Here is a 20610-nt window from a genome sequence, read left to right as displayed (position 1 = left end):
TCTTTTTGATTGATGTGAAGAGGCATCTGGCCTGTGGTCCACTTGCCCTGAATGCATTTTCCTGCCATGTGTGCTCCCCAGGTGTAATCCGAAGCATCTGTTGTTAGAGTTTGCCTGGCTGTGGGTTGGGTAAAAGGCTGACCCTTGTTTAGGTGACATGCCTGTGCCCACCATCGAAACTCCTGTTGTAGGCAGGGAATCATTGGTATTACTGCTTCTAAACTGTGAGAGTGTTGAGTCCAAACACTTTTTAGGTACCATTGTAATTTCCTCATATGCAGTCTGGCATATGGTATTAGTAGTATGCAGGATGCCATGAATCCCAGGGCCTGCAGAATTTGTCTTGCAGGGAGATGGGACTTTTTTGCCAGTAATTGAAAATATTGAGTTAGTTGAACTTGTTTGTCTGGCGTGAGGTAAGCCATCTGGGCCGTTGTATTTAAACTGGCACCCAGGAATATAATCTGTTGCGAGGGCACTAGTTTTGACTTCTTTTCATTTACTGTGTACCCTAGAGAAATTAGCAACCTTTTTACAAATGCCAGAAGAATGTCCTTTGTCACTGCTTGAATGAGGCAGTCGTCCAGGTATGGATATATTTGAATTCCTTTCTGTCTGCAAAATACAATTACTGGTGCCAGGCACTTTGTGAAGATTCTGGGCGCAGTAGATAAGCCAAAGGGCAGTGCAGAGAATTGGTAGTGCATTGTACCAGCTTTGAATCTGAGGTATCTTCTGGAATTTTGTCTGATAGCGACATGCAGGTATGCCTCTTTGAGGTCCAGAGTAACAAGCCAAGCCTTCTTGCCCAGCATGGGTAGAAGCTGCTGTAATGTCAACATTTTGAATTTTGGAATATCCTAGTATGGGCCTCCAGGCCTTGTCCTTTCTGGGGACCAGGAAAAGTCTTGAGTAAAATCCTTGTTCCTGTTGTGGCACTTTTTGAATAGCTCTCATGTCCATGAGGGCTGAAATTTGTTTTTGTGCCTCTGCCCATTGATTTTGTGGCAGGTCTGGCATTCCTTTTAGCCTTGGTAAAGTATGAAAGTGGAACCTGTAACCTTGAGACACAATATTCAGAACCCATTTGTCTTGGGTGATTGTTTGCCAGTTTTGAGAAAAAAGTGCTAGTTTTCCCCCTAAGGGGGCTTCCGAAAGGGAAGTGTTTGGCGTACGAAGGGGAAAGTCATTGTGACTGTTTCCTGTAAGGTTGAGACTTCTCCTCACCTCCTTTTGGGGTTGAGGTGCCCCACTGCAGTTGTCTGTTTGAGCCTTGGGGTTGAGATCTGCCTCTTGGGCGTCTGTATCTGCCTCTCTGTGGCCTGTCTGACACTGGAAAGGACCAATTCTTTGTTGGCCAATTTCTGCTAAACCTAGGTGGCTGTACCTTTAAGAAATCCTTGACTGTTTGCGTAGATTTAGCTTTATCCTCCATTTTCTTTAACACCTCTTTTGCCTTAACACCAAACAAGGTATCATGCTGTAAAGGAGCATCTAATAATTTTGCCTTAACATGATCAGGTAAACTCTGTTCTTTTAACCAAGCATGTCTTCGAATCACAGAACCTGTAACTGCAGCTCTACAAGAGGCCTCTAAAGAATCAAAACCACACTGCAGAGTATGTTTTCCCACCTGTTCAACTGCATGCAATAAATCCTGCATTTCTTTACAATCAGGAGCTTCTGAGCTTGCAAGCATTTTCTGTTTTAACTGAGCCATTAAATATTGTTGGTACTTAAGCATGTGAAATTGACAATTTAAAGCTCAATTTAAAGCTCTCACTGCTAAAGTTGCAGAAGTGTATACTTTCTTCCCCCATCTATCCAAAGCTCTGGAATCTCTGGCAGAGGGTACTGGATTTTTTGCAATGGAAGCCTTAACCCCTTTTGGACCCTGGGAAATAGTTTTGGGATCAGCAGAAGGGTTTTTGTAAAGAAACTTGTGAGAGTCAGGGACTCTATAATACCCATCTGGCTTGGCTGGAGCAGGGGGCAAGGAATCAGGAGATAAGCTGGATTCAGAGAACACATCATCCACAATGTCTAGTACAGGCAGAATAGCCAGCGGCCTGTGCTGAGGCAATAAAAGGAAATCCGTGAGCTTTTTCTTGGATTCTGAGTAATCCTGACTTTTCCAATGGAAATGCTCCCTCATGATATGCAAAGTTTCCCCAAAAGAATAATCCTCAGGAGGAGAGGCTGAAGGGATAGATTCTTCATCATCAGAGTCCTCATAGGGGGGTAGAGAGTATCCCTGGTCTGAAGAGGAATCAGAGGAAATGGAAACCTGATCAGAGGAATCATAGTCTGTATCCTGCCTAGGCCTTTTCTCAGGAGGGGGATGGGAACCCCTGATTAGAGTAATGAGGCCTTCGGCCATTTTAAGCATCTGTTTCTTAGGCATGGAGGACTGTCCAGGAGAATGCTGTACTTGTTTCTTTGTCTTTAATGGTACCTTTGTCTTGGCTGTTGTTTTAATGGTAAGTTGTGAAGGCCTGAAAACACCCTCAGAAGCCGATGCCTGCTCAGCAGCTCCGGACTCATCTGAGGGATTCGTTTCCATAGGTCCAATACCTTGAGTTTCCAGAGGCCTAGTTGTCTCCACGTGGGAGTCGGAAGCGGCCTGTGGATCTGAGGTAGCGGGTGTCAGGGGCTGCGAAAGCACCTCACTGAGAACCGGTGAACTGGCGACTGGCCTAGAAGAGGTTTAGTTGTCAGTTTTGGACCTCGGATGCCTGTCTTTATCCTTGTCTTTGCATTTTTTCGGTATTGAAGTCGTCGGTTGATCCGACAGGATAGTTTAATTGAACCTTCGGCCAATGTAGTGCAAAGCAAAATCAAAACGTCTTTTTATAGTGCGTTTGTTAAATCTAGCACAAAACAGACAACTAGTGACGTCGTGATCAGGGCCTAGGCATGGAATACAGTAAGTGTGGAAGTCCTTATGAGGTATTTGCTTCCCACAAGAAATACAATTATTAACTTTTTCTGACATCAGTCTGAGGCAAGAAAAAAGTTTCCCCAACGGGGTACTTAGCTTTATTGAAGACTTCGGATCTGAAATTCGACTTCGAAAATCTCAGGAGTTGGCCAACCGGCACTTGCAAACTGCTTCTGCTTCAGGCACCGCGCGGCAAGAAAGACTGGAGAAAATGGCATCGGATGCATCTTATATACCCCTGGCACACTGACATCAGGGAAGAAGCGACAGCAACCGACGTCGGACCAGGACTTTGGAACTCTGGCCGACTGCGGGACAGCCTAATGGCAGGATAACCCAAGTGTAATGACTGCAGCAGTGTAACACGATGAACATCCCATTTGTCCTGGGTTATAATTTGCCATTTTTTTGCATGAAGAGCCAGTTTTCCTGCCAAAGGGGTGGCTAAAAGGTAAGTGTGTAAAGGGAAGTCATTGAGACTGCTTACCATAGGGAGGTGTCTTGTTGTTTCCAGATTTGGAAGAGGAGGCACCCCATTGCTTTGTTCTGAAAGTCCCTTGGTACTGAAACCTGGTGCCTTTGGAATGTCTGGGTTTGGCTTGACTGGCTCTCGAAGCAACTGGAAGGGACCAGTACTTAAGTAGGCCAGTGTCTACTAAATCTTGGAAGTTGTACTTGTAAGAAATCTTTCACAGTTTGCATATATTTAGCTTTATCTTCCATCTTTTTTAGAACTTCTTCAGCCTTATTACCAAAGAGACGGTCCTGTTGTAAAGGGGCATCTAACAACTTTGCTTTAACATGATCAGGCAGATTTTGCTCTGAGCCAAGCATGCCTTCTTAGCACAGACCCAGTTACAGCAGCCCTGCAAGAGACCTCCAAAGAATCAAAACCAAATTGCAAAGTATGTTTTCCAATTTGTTCAGATGAATGCAATCAATCCTGTAAATCTTTATTTTCCAAACAGTCAGAAATCAACATCATTGAGGGGCGTGGCCAAGGATGAACACAGGATAGCAGCAGATTTCTTCAGCTCCACCAACTTAACTGCACTGACAAGAAATAATTACTTTAAAAATCAACTAATGAAATAATTTTCTTTCTAAATACGTTTGGAATATCAGTTTCTTGAATAATATCTGAAAAAGAAAGAAAATTTCAATAATTTTCCTGTCAGAAATCATCTTGGAAATTTCTCTTTCATCACCTCTGTTCAAAATGAGTTCCAGTAAGGCAAACAGTCAGGATTCCAGCATCAAGAAAGAGCTTCAGTCTCTGATATCTACTATTCAGCAACTAACAACCAAAATGGACAAACTGGATACTAAAATTGATAACTTCATAGAAAAAACTACAAAACAAATGGATTTGTTACATCAAGACTTGCAACAACAGAAGGCTCAGATTACAGGCATAGAAGAGACTGTTAATGATATGGAGAACAGAATCCAGGAAGAAGAAATTAACACTGAGTTTTTGCTGAAGCAGAACACACACCTACAATCCAAACTTGATGACCTGGAAAACAGATCTAGACGCAATAATATTAGGATTTTTGGACTGCCAGAAAATATAGAAGGTAACAACATTACTTCCTTTTTAAATACTTGGCTTCCCAAAACTTTAGACTTGTCAGAGGCATTTTCTTTTGGTATTGAAAGAGCCCATAGGTCCTTATCTAATTTTAACTCTAACAAAAAGTATCCTAGATCAGTTATAGTAAGATTTTTATCATCTTATGACAAGGAGATGGTATTAAAATCTGCATGGGCTAAAGCACCTATTAAAATTAATAAGGCAACTGTGCGTTTTGACAATGACTATTCTTCCTTGGTAATAACTAAAAGAAAAGTTTTTTTGCCATTAATAAGAGAGCTTAAGAAAGCACAGTTCAAAACTTACCTTTTATTTCCTGCCAAACTAAAAATCTTTTTACCTGATGGCCCTAGAATTTTTGAAGACTTGGACTCTGCTTTGCTGTATATTAAAAAAAATAAGATATTAGATAAAATAGAAGATATGGAATGGGCAAGTCCTTCGTTAAAGAGGATGGCAACAGGAACTTCTTGGAAGACTTCAGAGAAGCAAAAAAGACTAAAAAACAAATGACATGTTCTATATATTTTTTTCTTTCTTTCCTTCTCTCTTAATCTCTTCAAATACAGTTACTGCATCTCCAGAAAGCCACAAATATTTTAAAGATTTATTCAAAGTTATTTTTCTGTGTGCAAAGAACTGTTTTTGTTTCATAAATAGTCAAACTCTCTGAGGAACAAATAACATGCTATCAATCATCTTTGTGATAAAGAGACCTAAGGTTAGTAATTTGATACATTTTCTTTCTCTTCTTGTTTTAAATAATGGCATTCTTTATAAACTATGCATTTAGTGAGGGGTGGGGGAGGGCAAGGAGAGAAGTATGATGTAAATATGGAAAAAGTGAAATAATAACTTACTAGTTCTTTAAAACTATATATGCTGTTTAAACACTGTTGCTAAATATTATATCATGACTTTATTGCTTATACATGATTACAAATAATATGTCATGATATAATTGCAAATAATTAGAACTAAAATAGTTGTAAGTAATATGTATCATGTTTAACTTTATTAATACAAACAGCAAGTAATATTTCTTTGTAGATACTCTTTGTAGCTTCCTTTTTTTCTTTCTTCTCTCTCTCTTTCTTTTTTTTCCTCTCTCTCTCTTTCTCTCTTATAAGTACAGTTATATGCTTCTGATAATACTGATATATGTATATAATAAGATATGTATGAGAAAATGAAATGGGGCATATAAAAATAAGTTATATAATATGTTAAATAACTGTAGGCTTGGTTTCACTGTCACAGAGACTGTAATGACTTGTAAAATACTACACGAAGGTTTTGCACTGTTTAGTTTCATTTGTATTACTAAATGAATGTCAGTCACTTGTATTTACTAAAATTCCCGCCAGAATGTTAAGGGAGACAATTTGGGATGTGGGTTACCTCGTGAATAGTGTCCTCGAGTTGTTTTAAAAGCTTCAACACTCAGAATACACGCAGAGAAGCTGAATGCAGTCATTTTGAACTTTGACCCCTGATTTCACACTGACACATCGCAGATTCAAGAACACTGTTCCAGGAAGTAGAACTGCTGTAAATGCGACTTTGTGATGAAAAACGAACTTTATGACATCTAAATGTGAGTTATTCTTTATAACAACTCACTTATTTAAGATGTAATTTATAAAATATGAAAGTTATAATGATTTTAAATGATTCAGTATGCCATAGTAAGCAAGTGAGATATTTTAGAAGACATAGAAGGTAAAACACATATACACATGTTTTTGAAAGCTTACATGACTGCAGCATATTAATGTATATAAATACTTATGATTTAAACATATATAATGTTATAAATCATTTGCCTTAACTGACAAGCACAAGTATCATTATGTCTATATTTTAGAAGAAACTGTCATGTGACATATTTTAAAGCTGCAGTTCAGATATATAAAATACAGATGGCTTTCATCACAATGATTTATGTATAACTAGGAATTATCATTGCTGTGCAGTATGACCTGTAAACATATGTATGAGTATAAATATTTTATTTACTGGCAATAATAAGTATGAGAAGAAAGATTTGGTGCAAGTAATTTAAAGTTTTTAAAACTGTTAACTGCATTTCTATGGCAGAAAGTAGGAATACCCTAATATATGTAATGTCTGAACCATTATAGCCTAAGTTATTGAATCCAAATGAACATAAGAACTTATTTTTACAAACCTTTAATAAACTAATATATAGATATGCTCCTTTTTTTTTCTCTCTCTTCCTTTCTCTCTCTCTTCTCGGTTCCCATTATCAAGTTTATTAGAATGCTATTTTGATTATGAGTGTATTTTACAAAATAGATGTACATAGTAATATGAGCTGTTTTCTAAATGTTCTTATTTGTTTATATGAAGCTGATTTATAAATTGTTTAGCTTTGTCTTACTAGATAATCTAATTAAATGAGGTTAACTTTAGTTAATAATAGTTAGTATTGAATTGATATGGTGGCAGCTGAGGTACTGCTGCTTAGGATAGGGGGATAACTTGAGTGGTATGTGCTACTCAAAGTTGGAGTTCTTAACTCCAGGCTGGGTGCAACGTTTAATCCTATTATTATTTTCACCTGTTTATTGTTGTTTGTATATAGTTCTGACATCCACAACACATTTTATAAACTTATTGTCACTACAAATAAAAGTGAAGCTTATACAAAATCCCATAAGATTTTCAATAAATACAGCTATAATTAATGGTACACCTAAAGGAGGAGGTATAATATCATTTATTTTGTTAATTGTTATTCTGATTATATGTTTTATATGTTTATAAAAGCTAAATGATTTCTCTAAAAGGAATTTCTTTAAATATTAATGGACTGAATAACCCATGTAAAAGGGCAAGTTTAATGAGATACATTAATTTGCATAGGGCCAACTTAGTATTCCTTCAAAAAAACACATCTCCTGAAAAAGGATATTGATAAATTAGCCACTAATAAATATACAGTCTTGGTTAGTTCAGAACACACTCAGAAAAAAAGAGGAGTGGCTATTTTATGGAATAAAAGTATGCCCATACCTAAAATTATTAAGTCTTATAAAGATGATAAAGGAATGTTTTGTAAGGTTACAATACAGATTAATGGAAAGACATATACATTAATCAATGTATATTGGATACCAGGAATTGGCATTAATACAGTGAAACACCATCTCAATAAGATCATATCATTTTCTATAGGAGATATTATTTTAGCAGGTGACTTTAATTGTATCCTACATTAAAAAGATACTACTACTATAGGAAAAAGGAAAATTACATCTAATGCAAAACATTTAAAGGATTTTGTTAATTTATATCATTTGAATGATATTAATAATCAGATAGATTCAAAATCATTACCATACACTTTTTTTCTAACAGATATAAAACTTATTCAAAAATAGAGTCTTTATTTCTAACCAGATGGTTACAGACTTAATTAATTCTAAAATCATTTCATGTCCTATATCAGATCATAATTCAATTGTCTTTGAGTTTATGATAAAAAGTACTTACAATGTTCAGATCAAAAGGATACCAGCATACTTAACTCAACTAAAAGACTATAAAGATTATATACTTTCAGAAGTGCAACATTTTTAGACTTAAACAATACACCTGAAGTCTCCATTGTTTATGTTTGGGATGCTTTAAAATCATATTTATATGGACAAAGTATCAGATGGTATAATAATAAAAGGAAATCTTGGGACAAGGAATTACTAGATATTCAAAGCAAATTAGACTCATACAAACATAATAATAAAGAAAATATTATGGACAAAAAGTCATTGAAGAAATAAATAAATTAAATGAGAAATACAAAGAAATTTTAACTCATAAAGTTAAAATAACATTAGAGAAATATAAGTTTTTGTCTTACTCAATAAGTCCCAAATACTTACATAGACTTAAAAACAAAACAAAAAGGTTGAATAAACAAAATCATATCAAAGAAATTTTCTCTCAAGGAAAAGAAGAATGTTTCTAGTTTACCAGAAATATTAGATGAATTTAGAAATCACTTTCACAAAATTAATCATAATAACATTAACATGGAGCCTAAAGATAAAATAAAGAAATTTATAACTACAAACATGAACAAAAACTTAATAAACAACAGACTAAACTAATGGATAAAAATATTTCATATACAGAGGTTATTACACAAATAAACAAGCTTAAATCAAACAAAGCACCAGGTAATGATGGTATTATACCAGAGATCTATAAAATTCTTCCCAAAAGTACTTACTCATTAATACATAAGGTTTTTATTTTGGCCCAAAATGAGTTAACAACTCCCCCATCTTGGCAATACACATTTATTTCACCAATTTTAAAACCCAATAAAGACCCAACCAGATGCACTTCATATAGACCTATTTCATTACTTAATGTTGACTATAAAATGTTTATTTTTTTGCTGATAGATTAAAGACAATCATCCCAGGCATTATAGATATAGACCAGACAGGCTTTATTGTAAATAGAAATACTTTTGATAATATAAGGAGAACTTTAACGTTAATTGATTTTGCAAATAGGAAAAAGAAAGATTTAACACTTATTAGTCTCGATATAAGTTCAGCATTTGATTCAGTAAGTTGGGACTACTTGTTTATCTTACTGAAGTGCACAAAATTCTCAGATGCATTTGTAAATCTAATTGAACATCTATATAAAGGAGCATTGGCTTACATTAAGATAGGAACATATGTCTCACAAAAATACCCATTTTAAAAGGTACAAAACAAGGGTGTCCACTCTCTCCACTATTATTTACTTTAATAATGGAGCCTTGGGCTAATTTGATCAGAAACAGTACTGATATAGAAGGATTTGATATAGATGAAAATACAATATCTAAAATTCAACTTTTTGCAGATGATGTTCTAATTACATCAGCTGGATCTAACTCTTCTATGCAGTCCTTATTTGATAAAATGATGGATTTTAAAAATATCTCTGGTTTAATATTCAATGAAGAAAAAACTAAAATATTACCAATATACACACGAAAAAATGTCCTCATTAATGATTTTAACAAATATATACCCAACTCAGGTCAGATAACTTACTTAGGTATAATATTAACTAAAGATATCAAATCTATTATACATAATAACTATAGTACCTGTCTTCTTAATATACAAAATCTTTTCAATAGCTGGAACAATATGTTTTTACCATGGAAGAGAGACTCACAATTATTAAAATGATAGTATTCCCTAAGATATTATACTTAATACAATCAATAATACTCCCACCTACAAAAATAATTATTAAGAAATTGAATTCACTAATGTTAAATTTCTTATGGGCACCTAATAGACCTAGGATTGCATTAAAGAAACATACTAATAGCTGGTCTCAAGGTGGCATTTCATTTCCAGACTTTAATTTATATACTATCTCTTCTATTATAAAAGTTATTACTTTGTTAATAGATCAGTCATATGTTGCAAGATGGAAAGATTACTGGGAACTAATTAGCATTCACTTCATGAAAATCTCTTTAATACATAAAAATATTATTGTAAATAACCCCCTTGTTATGGTTACTAAAAGAATTTTGTACTTCATCCATTACACCAAAATATGTAGTTAGTTACCCATTAAACATTATTATCAGTTATCGCAATTTTATATTCATGCATCCTAAGTATAAGGAATGGAATTTTATTCTATTCCCTATAATGTATACACAAGGTATGCTTTTGTCAACCACCTCTGAAAGAACTCTTTTAGTCACAGAGAATGATCTAAAGTATTGGTATCAGTTGCTGTCTGATAATAAAGTAAAAAATTTAGACTTCTTAAAGCAAGAATTTGATTTGAGAGAAACATGTTGGTTAGAAATTCAGACTTTTAGACAATATCTTATTAATAAAATTGATTTAATGTCTTTAACAGTTAAAGAATCTGTTCAAATACTGATTGATTACTTGATATTAAATTTACAACATAGAGTTTCTGATAAAGGTAAGCTCTCATACATACATAAAATTATCAGAGAAGAAACTCATTACAGTTCAGATACCTATTGGAATTATTTTATTTCCATTAATGGTGAATCACCAAAACAACAAGATAAACAATATATATTGGAATCTGCTTATAAAACTACTTCTTCCATCCATTAATTGGAGACTTTACTTGGAAATTTTTACATAGATCCTTCTATACACCTTTAATGATGAATAAAATAAATAATAAAGACAACTTATGCAAAAGATGTAATGTAGAAATAAATGCTGATTGGGCACATATGTTTTATGACTGTATAAAATTGAAGGAATACTGGAAGTTAATCAATGATTTTTTGCAGGCCCTTTTCACAGATAATTTCATTGTTTCTAAATCACTTATATTATTTAACACACCTGTTCCTAAAAGTGTTAAAAAAGATAAACTTCCCTTATTATGGTCTATTCTAGCAGTGGCTAGAAAAATAATAACCAGAAATTGGATTTCAGATACCCCTCCTTCATTTAATGAATTTAAAAATGTTATGACTGAAGTGTGTCATATGGAATTGATGACGATAAAATCAAGAACTACTAGAAAAACATCTTATTATATTATATGGGATACTTTACAAAACCTGTAAAAAAATCTTAGTCTCAATAGCATGACATTATAGTTTAATCAATTGATTTGATTTGTAGTGGATGTCTTTGTAAATACTTTGGTTATTTTATTGAATGTTATAACGATTTCTATTTTAATTGCTTGTATAAAATTGTTATGACATTTATTTTGTATGTTAAAAACAATAAACTTGTTTTAAAAAAAAGAAATCAACATAATTTTTTATTTAAGCAGTCCCATGATATGCTGCTGATATTTTAGCATATGAAATTGACAGTTTAAAGACCTAAGTGTCAGGGTTGCACAAGTGTAAACCTTCTTACCCCATCTATCCAGCGCCCTGGAATCTCTATCAGAAGGGGTAGGATTTTAGCAGTTGAAGCCTTAATGCCCTTGGGACCCTAAGAAATGGTTTCAGGATCTGCAACAGGATTTTTGAAAAGGAATTTGTGGGAGTCAGGAACCCTGTAGTATCTGTCTGGCTTACAAGGAACCAGAGGAAGAGAATCAGAAGCCATACTAGATTCTGAAAAAAACATCATCAACAATGTCTAGAACAGGGGGTATAGCCAAAGGCCTATGCTGAGGAAGAAGAAGAAAATCCCCAAGTCTCTTTTTAGATTCAGAAAAATCCTGATTTCCCAGTGGAAATGTTCCCTTAAGGTATGCAAAGTTCCCCCAAAAGAAAAATCCGCAAGGGGAGAAGCAGAAGGAATGGAATCTTCTGCATCAGAGTCCTCATAAGTAGGTATAGACAATACCTGTTCATTAGAAGAGTCAGAAGAAATAGAATCCTGTTCAGAAGATTCATAATCAACTTCTTGCCTAGGCCTCTTAGAAGGGGGGGGAGTTGGCTACCCCAATCAGAGTAATTAAATCTTCAGCCATTTTGATCACTTGTTTTTTTAGGCATAGGGGCCTGCACATGTGGCCCATGCATCAGTTTTTTAGGCATAGGTCGAGATTTTGGCCTTAGTTTTGAAGATGGCGTCGGTCTAATATACAAATCTGTAGGCCTGAAAACACCCTCAGAAGTCGGTGCCTGCAAAGTGGCCCCGGACCCATCCAAGGTTGAGACATCCACGGGTTCCATAATTGAAGCATCTCGCGGCATACCGGACTCCGAATGGGTCTCAGTCGAGGCCTGCGAATCAGACGTAGCAGGTATCAGGGGCTGCGAAAGCGCCTCACTGAGTATCGGTGAACTGGTGACTGGCTTAGGAGAAGCGTCGTCTGCAGTTTTGGACATCAACGGCCTGTCTCTTTTTCTTTGAGTTTTCTAGGTATTCTGGTAGTCGGATTGCTAACGACAACATTTCTGGATAATTAAAGCATGAGCCAAAATATTTAGAAGCAAAAATGTACAGACGTCTGATAGTGCGCTGATTAAATAAAGCACAGAACCGACAGCAAGGTATGTTGTGGTCAGGGCCTAGGCAAGGAATACAGTAAAAATGAAAATACTTATGAGGTATTTGCTTCCCACAAGTAATGCAATTATTAACTTTCACTGACATTGGTAAGGAGCAAGAAAAAGTTTCCCCAATGGGGTACTTAGCTTTTTAGTTGAAGACTTCGGATCTGAAACTCGAAAACGAAAATTTCAGGAGTCGGCCGACCGGCACTTGCGAACTGCTTCTGCTTCAGGCACCTCGCGGCAAGAAAGACTAATGTAATGTTGTCAGCTGCATGTTTTATACCCCTGACGACATGACGTCACGGAAGAAGGGACAGCAACCGACGTAGGACCCAAGACTTTGTTAATCAGGCCGACTGAGGGCAACCTGCCAGCAGATTACCCAAATATAATGACTGCAACAGTGAAACATGAAGAACACCAACCCTTTCAAAAGCCAAAAACACAGCATCAATGGGACCAGATGGTGTCCCAGGCTGCATCTTGCATGAACTACAGAATGAACTAACCCCCCACCTAAACACGCTGTTCAACCTCAGCCTCTCCACAGGCTATGTGCCCACAGAATGGCGCACAGCAACGGTTATTCCTCTCCACAAAGGGGGGGGGGCCACAACTGACCCTGGTAACTGTCACCCCATAAGCCTGACTAGCCTGGTCTGCAAAGCTATGGAGGGCATCATCATGGAACTCATTAACAAAGACAATGGAAACCTCCAAATACTTGACCCGACCCAGTTCGGCTTTGTTAAGGTCAGATCATGCCTACTAAACCTGGTTGACTTCTTCGAGACAGTCACCAAGGTCATAAACGAGAGAAAGGTGGTTCACATAGCCTACCTTGACCTCGCCAAGGCTTTCAACACCATTCCCCACTCGGGTATTACAGAAAAACTCACCAGTCTGAACATAAACCCCTATGTCATGAGATGGGCTGCCATCTGGCTTACAGACAGAACTCACACGATAAGAATAGCGGGCTCCAGGTCCGACTCTAAACCAGTCACAAGTGGTGTCCGGCAAGGCTCGGTCCTGGGACCCCTACTGTTCGGCATATACTTTTCAGAAGTACAGTCAAACATAGGAAGACTATGGCTAACCAAGTTTACCATTGACTGCAAACTGGGTGCCATAATTGACTCTCCGGCTGACACGGACATCCTCCAAAAGGACCTTACTGAGACCGACACCTGGTGTCAAAGTCATGGCCTCAAGCTAAATGCCAAAAAATGCATAGTCATCCCATTTGGGAAAAACAAAACACCCACAAATTACCACATAGGTGACAGCCCCCTTAATACAGAAGAGGTAATAAGAGATCTGGGGACCCAGGTAGATAGTAATCTCTCCTTTGACAATCATATTGCCAAAATAGTTAGAAAATCCTTCTATGTGGCCCATCTAATTACTAAAGGGTTCGCATCAAGAAATAAAGAGGTTATAGTGCCCCTCTACTAGTCACTCATTAGACCCATCATAGAGTACAATGCCCCATTTGGGATGTACCTCACAAGACACTTCCAACAGCTGGAAAGACCACAAAAGTACCTCACCAAGAGGATTACTGGCCTCAAAAATATGTCCTATGCAGCCCGACTGAAAAAACTCTGGCTGTACTCAGTGGCATATCGCTTACTCAGAGGTGATCTCTGCCTGACTTACAACGCCATGTCCAACTTAGAATTGATGGACATGCTCCACCTAAAGAAATCCAAGTCACTGCGAGCCACACACTCTAGTGAGCTAAACCTCGCCACAATAATAAATAGAACATGCTGGAGGGATAGATTCCTGTCACAGAGACTCCCCATGCTTTGGAACAAAATTCCAAATTACATCAGGCAGAGCCTCTCACTAACACTCTTCAAGAGAAACCTTGACAAGTGGATGGGTAACAGAAAATACACCCCTGGGATCACTTCATTGGCTCTGTTTCACAGAGGATCAGTTAATTAATCAATAGGTTGGCGAAAGCCGACACACTCTGGCTAGGCTTATAAATGCCCTCGGGCAGATAGCCTAGTACCTACCTATGAACCTATGGTTCTATAGGTTTATGGATAAAGAGAACAGGCAACTATGTAGGATCTTTAGCACAAACACCTGACAGACAGAACACTATGTATGATTGTGGGAAGCACCCAAACAAAAAAAGACATTGGTCGTGACAGTCTTTATAAGGAATCTGCCTCCCACACTGACATTTTCCCTTTTGGGATGACATGAACACAACCACAACATGGAAAGGAAGAAAAAAAAATGTGCACCTACCTGAAAACATGGCTTGGTAACCAGCACAGCAGAAGGGCATTCAGCCTGACATTCAATAATGGTATTCAGATTGGCAGCAAAGAATTTCTGACTGCTTGTGTCCATATGTCACACCTTCATGTGCTACGTCTTGCTCAGGGAGCATCCATATGATGTATGGCACCTATAAGAGCTGAAAGCTTTGGTATACTGGCCAAACAATGGACTATCTTTGCCAGGAAATCCCCAAGGTGAAGAATACTGCAACAGTGATACAGAAGGACATCTTGAAGTACCACTGGATCTTCCTCATTTATAATCTGACATAAGGTACCACTAGAATTGTGTTTGACATGCAGCCTAGACTCTTAAAACCTCTCTTGCTGAGATAGTGGGCAGACGGAGCAGGGACTGGTAGAAGTTAGTCAAAGAACAAACATTTTCCCGAGGAAGGAAAGCTGTCATTTACAAGGTATTTAGTCTGCAACCTAGGAAGACTATATCATGAGAAGGTGTCAGAGAAGACTTCCTGAGGTTAAGGGTTAATCCCAATTTTTCCAGCACAGACATGGTGAACCTCAGATGCAACCATAAGGTTTCCTGGGATGAAGCCTGAATTGGAAGGTTGCTCAGAAATGGGAAAACTTAGTCTCCTCATTCTGCGAAAAGCAACAGCTAGATCTAGATGCTTTGTAAAGACTCTAGGAGCTGCAGACAAGACAATCCAATGAGCAAAGCAACAATGAAAAAAATTAAAATGCGATGATTTTTTGCATACTATATCTAGGGTCACTAGGAAAGCATGAGGAGGGATTAAGGGAAAACATTTACCCCGCCATTTTTAGCAGCAGCAACTACTTCCAAATCATTTAAGTCAGTTTAGTCTATGTAGTACAATCTGGTGGCTATCAGGTGAACAACCTACAGCTGACACCAAATTGCAATGAATACACTGGCTGATTCACTAAAACAAATAATACAAGTTCTTCTAATAATTTTTTTAATCAAAATTTTCTTAAAGAATGATGCTCTGCAGCAAGGGGAGATAGCTTACCCGACACATGAAGTCCAGGAGTGTGGCAGTGATGGCTGGATGAGGTTTCATTGAATGATGCATAACTAGGATTGCAGGCTCTACAAGACAATAAATTTAAAGCAATTTAAATTTAAAGCATGAGCATAACTCTTGCTTTAATGAATGGAATTTCACTGTCTTACATGCAAGGCTATGATGCTACAAAAATATAATTTTCCAAATCATCCACATTTCTGCAATCTAAACCTGGTTTAAAACACACATATAAAGTAAATGCCTTCCTTTACTTACTTTGAAATACTTTCCTAGAATATTTGTATGTTTTTTTTTCTTTTTTGTAATTTCCTTGCAAATGCAACCAATAGGTCATGTTTCCTTCAGAAGAAATGTAGCAGGATATCTGAAAAGTTGAAATGGTGTGAAAAGGAAAACAAGAAACTGAGTTTGTGGGAAGGCTGCAACAAATGCATGATGCAGCACTGCCTTATTAAAAAAAAAGTCTTGAAACAATTCCCAGTCCAATAAATAGGAGCCGATGCACATCATAACAGTCAGAACAACAGAGATGCCCTCTACCTGTAGGAAGTGGAAAAGCAGCAGCCACAGCTTTGGTGCAGTGTGCACTGAATCCCAGAAAAAGAAACGTGTCCTGCACATTTATGGAGAAAGAAAATAATGTACTTCTCAACCAGTGGCTGAATGCAGGTTTTTGAAACCTTTTTACTTTCTACGTTTTGAAAAGGAAATTAGGAATGCAAAAATAAGTCTTTACAAAGTGACTTGGCTCTGCTAAGGCAAAAGTAAATCTGAAGTAAATGCAACAAGATGGCAGTGTCTTCCTTCCTCATTTTCTGGAGTTTGGTGGAAAACAGAATGCCCTTGTTCTCCTGTACAGAGATACAGGTAGCCTTAAGAAGGAACTTTGTCAGCATATTCTATTGCTAGCACAGCAGTGCCTGTCACAAAGACAGTGGTGATTACTTCCATGTCTGTTGGCATATCTCATTACTGTGGTATTGCCTTTTACCACCTTTAGCAACTCTGGCTAAAATAAGAGTCTGAAAGTACAATGAGTCAAATGTAGTTGAGTAACACTGTTTCATTCTGACTGCTGTATATGGAATTCTAACCAAGAGACCTCAGTTTCTGTAATGTTAGAGTTGCCAAGTGCTCTCTACATATATAATCCAAAGCAACTGCTCATTATTTTTTGTTTTGTTGGACAAGGTAAGTTAAGTGGCACACCCAGCCTGATATCTCTTTCACCGTCTCTCCAGAGGAGCTTCTTATGTCCTAAGAGGAACCTGTTCCTGTAATGTCTGCTACAATTCCATACATTAGTTGAAATACCACTGGACCCTTCACATATGTAGCCCTACAGTGGATAAAGCCAAGTACTTAGTACTGTGAAGGCCTCTCTCATTGTGAAAACAGAAATTGAGAAAAAGAACTGCCATTGAAATTGTTACTTGGGTAAAATTCAGCTACTGGCTACTAAGTACACTGCCAGCAAAAAAGAAATTATGAGAATCTGAAAAAAGTCAAACAGAAAAGGTGAAGAAAACACCGGCTGTAAAGAATCCTACAGCTGTTTAGCAAAAATCAGTTCAAACTTCCATTTTAATTCAAGAGATGGCTTCCAACAATTTAAAATAAAAATAAATTTACCCAGAGGTTATTAAACCAAGCGAAAAGTACAGTTGTGTACACTTACCATAAATGTAGATGTTCGAGTGTATTCACTGTTGCAGCCATTACATTTGGGTTATCTGCTTGCAGTAGCCTTCAGTCGGCCTGATTAACAAAGTCTTGGGTCCTGCATCGGTTGCTGTCCCTTCTTCCATGACTTCAGGTTGTCAGGGGTATAAAACATGCAGCCGATACCATTACATCAGTTTTTCTTGCCCCAGATGTCAGGTGCCCCCCCTAATGGGGAGCAATCAAATCTATAAATACAAGGATATACCACCAACAAAAAAGCAAATAAACCAAAAAGATTTTAGAGCATAGTAAGTGAGAGCAGAGGTATAGCCAAAAGAAGAAAGGGGGCTGGAGGGAGGGTAACAAGGACTGCAACAGTGAATACACTCGAACATCTACATTTATCGTAAGTGTACACAATTGTACTATTTTCTTCATGTTTCACTGTTGCAGTCATTACATTTGGGTAGATTCCCAAAGCTAAGGTTGGGAGGATGAATTTAAATAGAATTAGGACCAGCTATAAGGCCCTGCAAGACTGCAGTGGCCAAACCAGCTCTGGATTTAGAGAAAATTGGCAAATGATAATGCTTGGTGAAAGTATGTACAAAACTCCAGGGAGCAGCTTCTAGGATGTCCCTAGTAGGGACGCCCCTGAGAAAGGCTGTAGAGGTAGATGCAGCCCTGGTTGAATGGGGTCTGATGCCCTGTGGGATAGGTTTTCCATGGTGCTTATAGCAGAAATGAATGCAGTGGCCTATCCATTTTAAAATGGTTTGTTTTGAAATAACTTTCCCCTCTGTCCCTGCAGAAAATGCCACCAGCAGTTGTTCAGATTTCCTTTGAGGTTTAGTCCTGTCCAAGTAGGATCTAAGCTGTCTGTGCACATCTAAAGAGTGCAGTATTCATTCCCCTTTGTTCTGTGGGTTAGGAAAGAAGGTAGGCAAATGAATGGACTGATTAAGAGCCACACTGGATACCACCTTGGGCATGAAGGAGGGATTGGTTCTGAGGGACACCTTGTCCACATGAAAGATGATGAAAGGTTCCACTGCCATAAGGGCCTGTAATTCAGATACCCTTCTTGCAGAAGTGATTGCTAAAAGGAAAGCTGTTTTCCAGGAAAGAAATTTTAAATCTGCAGTACCAGCTGGCTCGAAAGGAGGAAGAGTGAGTTTCTCCAAGACAAAGTTAAGATCCCAGGCTGGAGTTGGAGCTCTCCTGGGTGGCCTTAAATTTTTGGCCCCTCTAAGGAACTGCTTTAGCAGTGGGTGAGAGAAGATGGGAGGCTCTGTGCTATAATGAGCTGAAATGGCTGAGGCATGAATTTTGATGGAGGAAAAAGACAGGCCCTTATGAAGCATTTCAGTCAAGTATTGTAGAATCTGAGGTAAATTGGGCACTGCTGCAATCATTCCTTGAGACTGGTTCCAGGCACAGAATATTTTCCATTTTGCAGCATAAGATTTTCTAGTACTAACCCTTCTTGCCTGTAAAATGATATCCATCACTGATTTACTGAGGGATGGTAAAGGAGAGATTAGGCAATTAGCCAGGCTGCTAGGTTCAGGGTTTGCAGCTGAGGGTTCAGAATCAGGTTCTCCTGCTAAGACAACAGGGAAGGAGTCTGAGGCAGGTGCCATGGAGCCAAGCGTGACACACAGCACAAGAGTGGGTACCAGTGTTGGTGAAGCCAGTTTGGTGCAATTAAAACTGTCCTTGGCTTGTCCTGTTTGATCTTTAGTAGTACCTTGGAGAGCAGAGGCAGAGAAGTTAAGGCATAAACTGATAGGTTTTTCCAGCTGAAGGATAGAACATCCACTTTCCAAGTTAGCTTCTGGGGAATCCTTGTGCAAAATCTGTCCAGTTGATGGTTCTGGGGGGAGGCAAACAGGTCTATATCTGGGCTCCCCCATTTGCTTGTCAACATGTTGAAAATCCTTGGTTCCAGTTTCCACTCGTGTGGGTCCATGAGGTTTCTGCTCAGTCCATCTGCCAGTGTATTTAGTTTTCCTGGCAGGAATTGAGCTTGTAGATTCACTTGGTAGCTCAAGGCTGTGTTCCACAATGCCATGGCTAGTCTGCAGAGGGGGTAAGAATGTGTACCCCATGCTTGTTTATGTACCACATGACAGTGGTGTTGTCCATCTTTACCATTAGTTGTCCTGGAAGAATGTGGTCCTTGAAGGCTGTCAGAGCATTCTGTACAGCTAACATTTCCTTTTGATTTATGTGCAGGTACATTTGACTTGGGTTCCATTTGCCCTGAATGCACTTCCCTGCCAGGTGAGCCCCCCATGAATAGTCTGATGTGTCTGTTAAGATTTGGGCGGCAGGGGGTAATGTGAATGGTAGTCCCCTGTTTTGGTGGCAGGCCTCTGCCCACCAAAGGAACTCAAGACGTAGGCAAGGTATGATAGGAATCCTTGCTTCTAGATCCTGTGAATGTTGACACCATAGGCTTTTGGGATACCACTGTAGTTTCCTCAAATGCAGCCTTGCATATGGAATTAGAAGAATGCAGGAGGACATGAACCCCATAGGCTTGCAGTATTTGCCTTGCAGACAGCTGGGTTTTTGTGGCCACTTGTTTGAAGTAAGTTGTCAAATGAATCCGTTTCTCTGGCATGAGGAAAGCCATCTGGGAAGTTGTATTGAAGCTTGCTCCCAAGAATATAATTTGTTGACAGGGTACCAGGTGGGATTTCTTTTCGTTTATGGTGAACCCCAGACAAGTCAGTACCCTTTGAACAAAGGCCAGATAATTCAAAAGAAATTCCTTGCTTTCTGCCTGAATTAGACAATCGCCCAGGTACAGGTATATTTGAATATTAAAAAAACAAAAAACCAAGGAGAGAAAATCCAGGCACCAAACATCCAGTTTATTAAGTGCTTTCGTCAGCATCAATCAGCTGACTTTCTCAGAATAAAAACACTTTGAGTCAAAACCTTTTTATATAAAAACCACATGACTTCTTTTAAAATCAATTAACAAATTTAATGCACCAAAGTTCACAAAAAACAGCTAAATACTTGATATAACATATTACATACTCCACCCCAGCGCATAA

General features: G+C 38.0%; 1 protein-coding gene across 3 annotated transcripts in view; it reads right to left on the bottom strand.

The window, feature by feature from the left end:
- INTS3 (integrator complex subunit 3) overlaps positions 1 to 20610 on the bottom strand; it is a 2345436-nt gene that overhangs the window by 1574709 nt on the left and 750117 nt on the right. For all 3 annotated transcript variants that reach the window (XM_044079970.1, XM_044079971.1, XM_044079972.1), the window contains one exon: positions 15857 to 15936. In XM_044079970.1, the coding sequence (XP_043935905.1) occupies positions 15857 to 15936 (80 nt within the window). The remainder of the gene's footprint in view (positions 1 to 15856; positions 15937 to 20610) is intronic.

Source organism: Protopterus annectens, chromosome 8.part0 (assembly GCF_019279795.1).
Source record: "Protopterus annectens isolate FY-2018-M chromosome 8.part0, PAN1.0, whole genome shotgun sequence".
Classification (NCBI taxonomy): Eukaryota; Metazoa; Chordata; order Ceratodontiformes; family Protopteridae; genus Protopterus; species Protopterus annectens.
The sequence above is the reverse complement of the archived record's forward strand: the minus strand, read 5'-3'. Positions and strand labels throughout refer to the sequence as shown.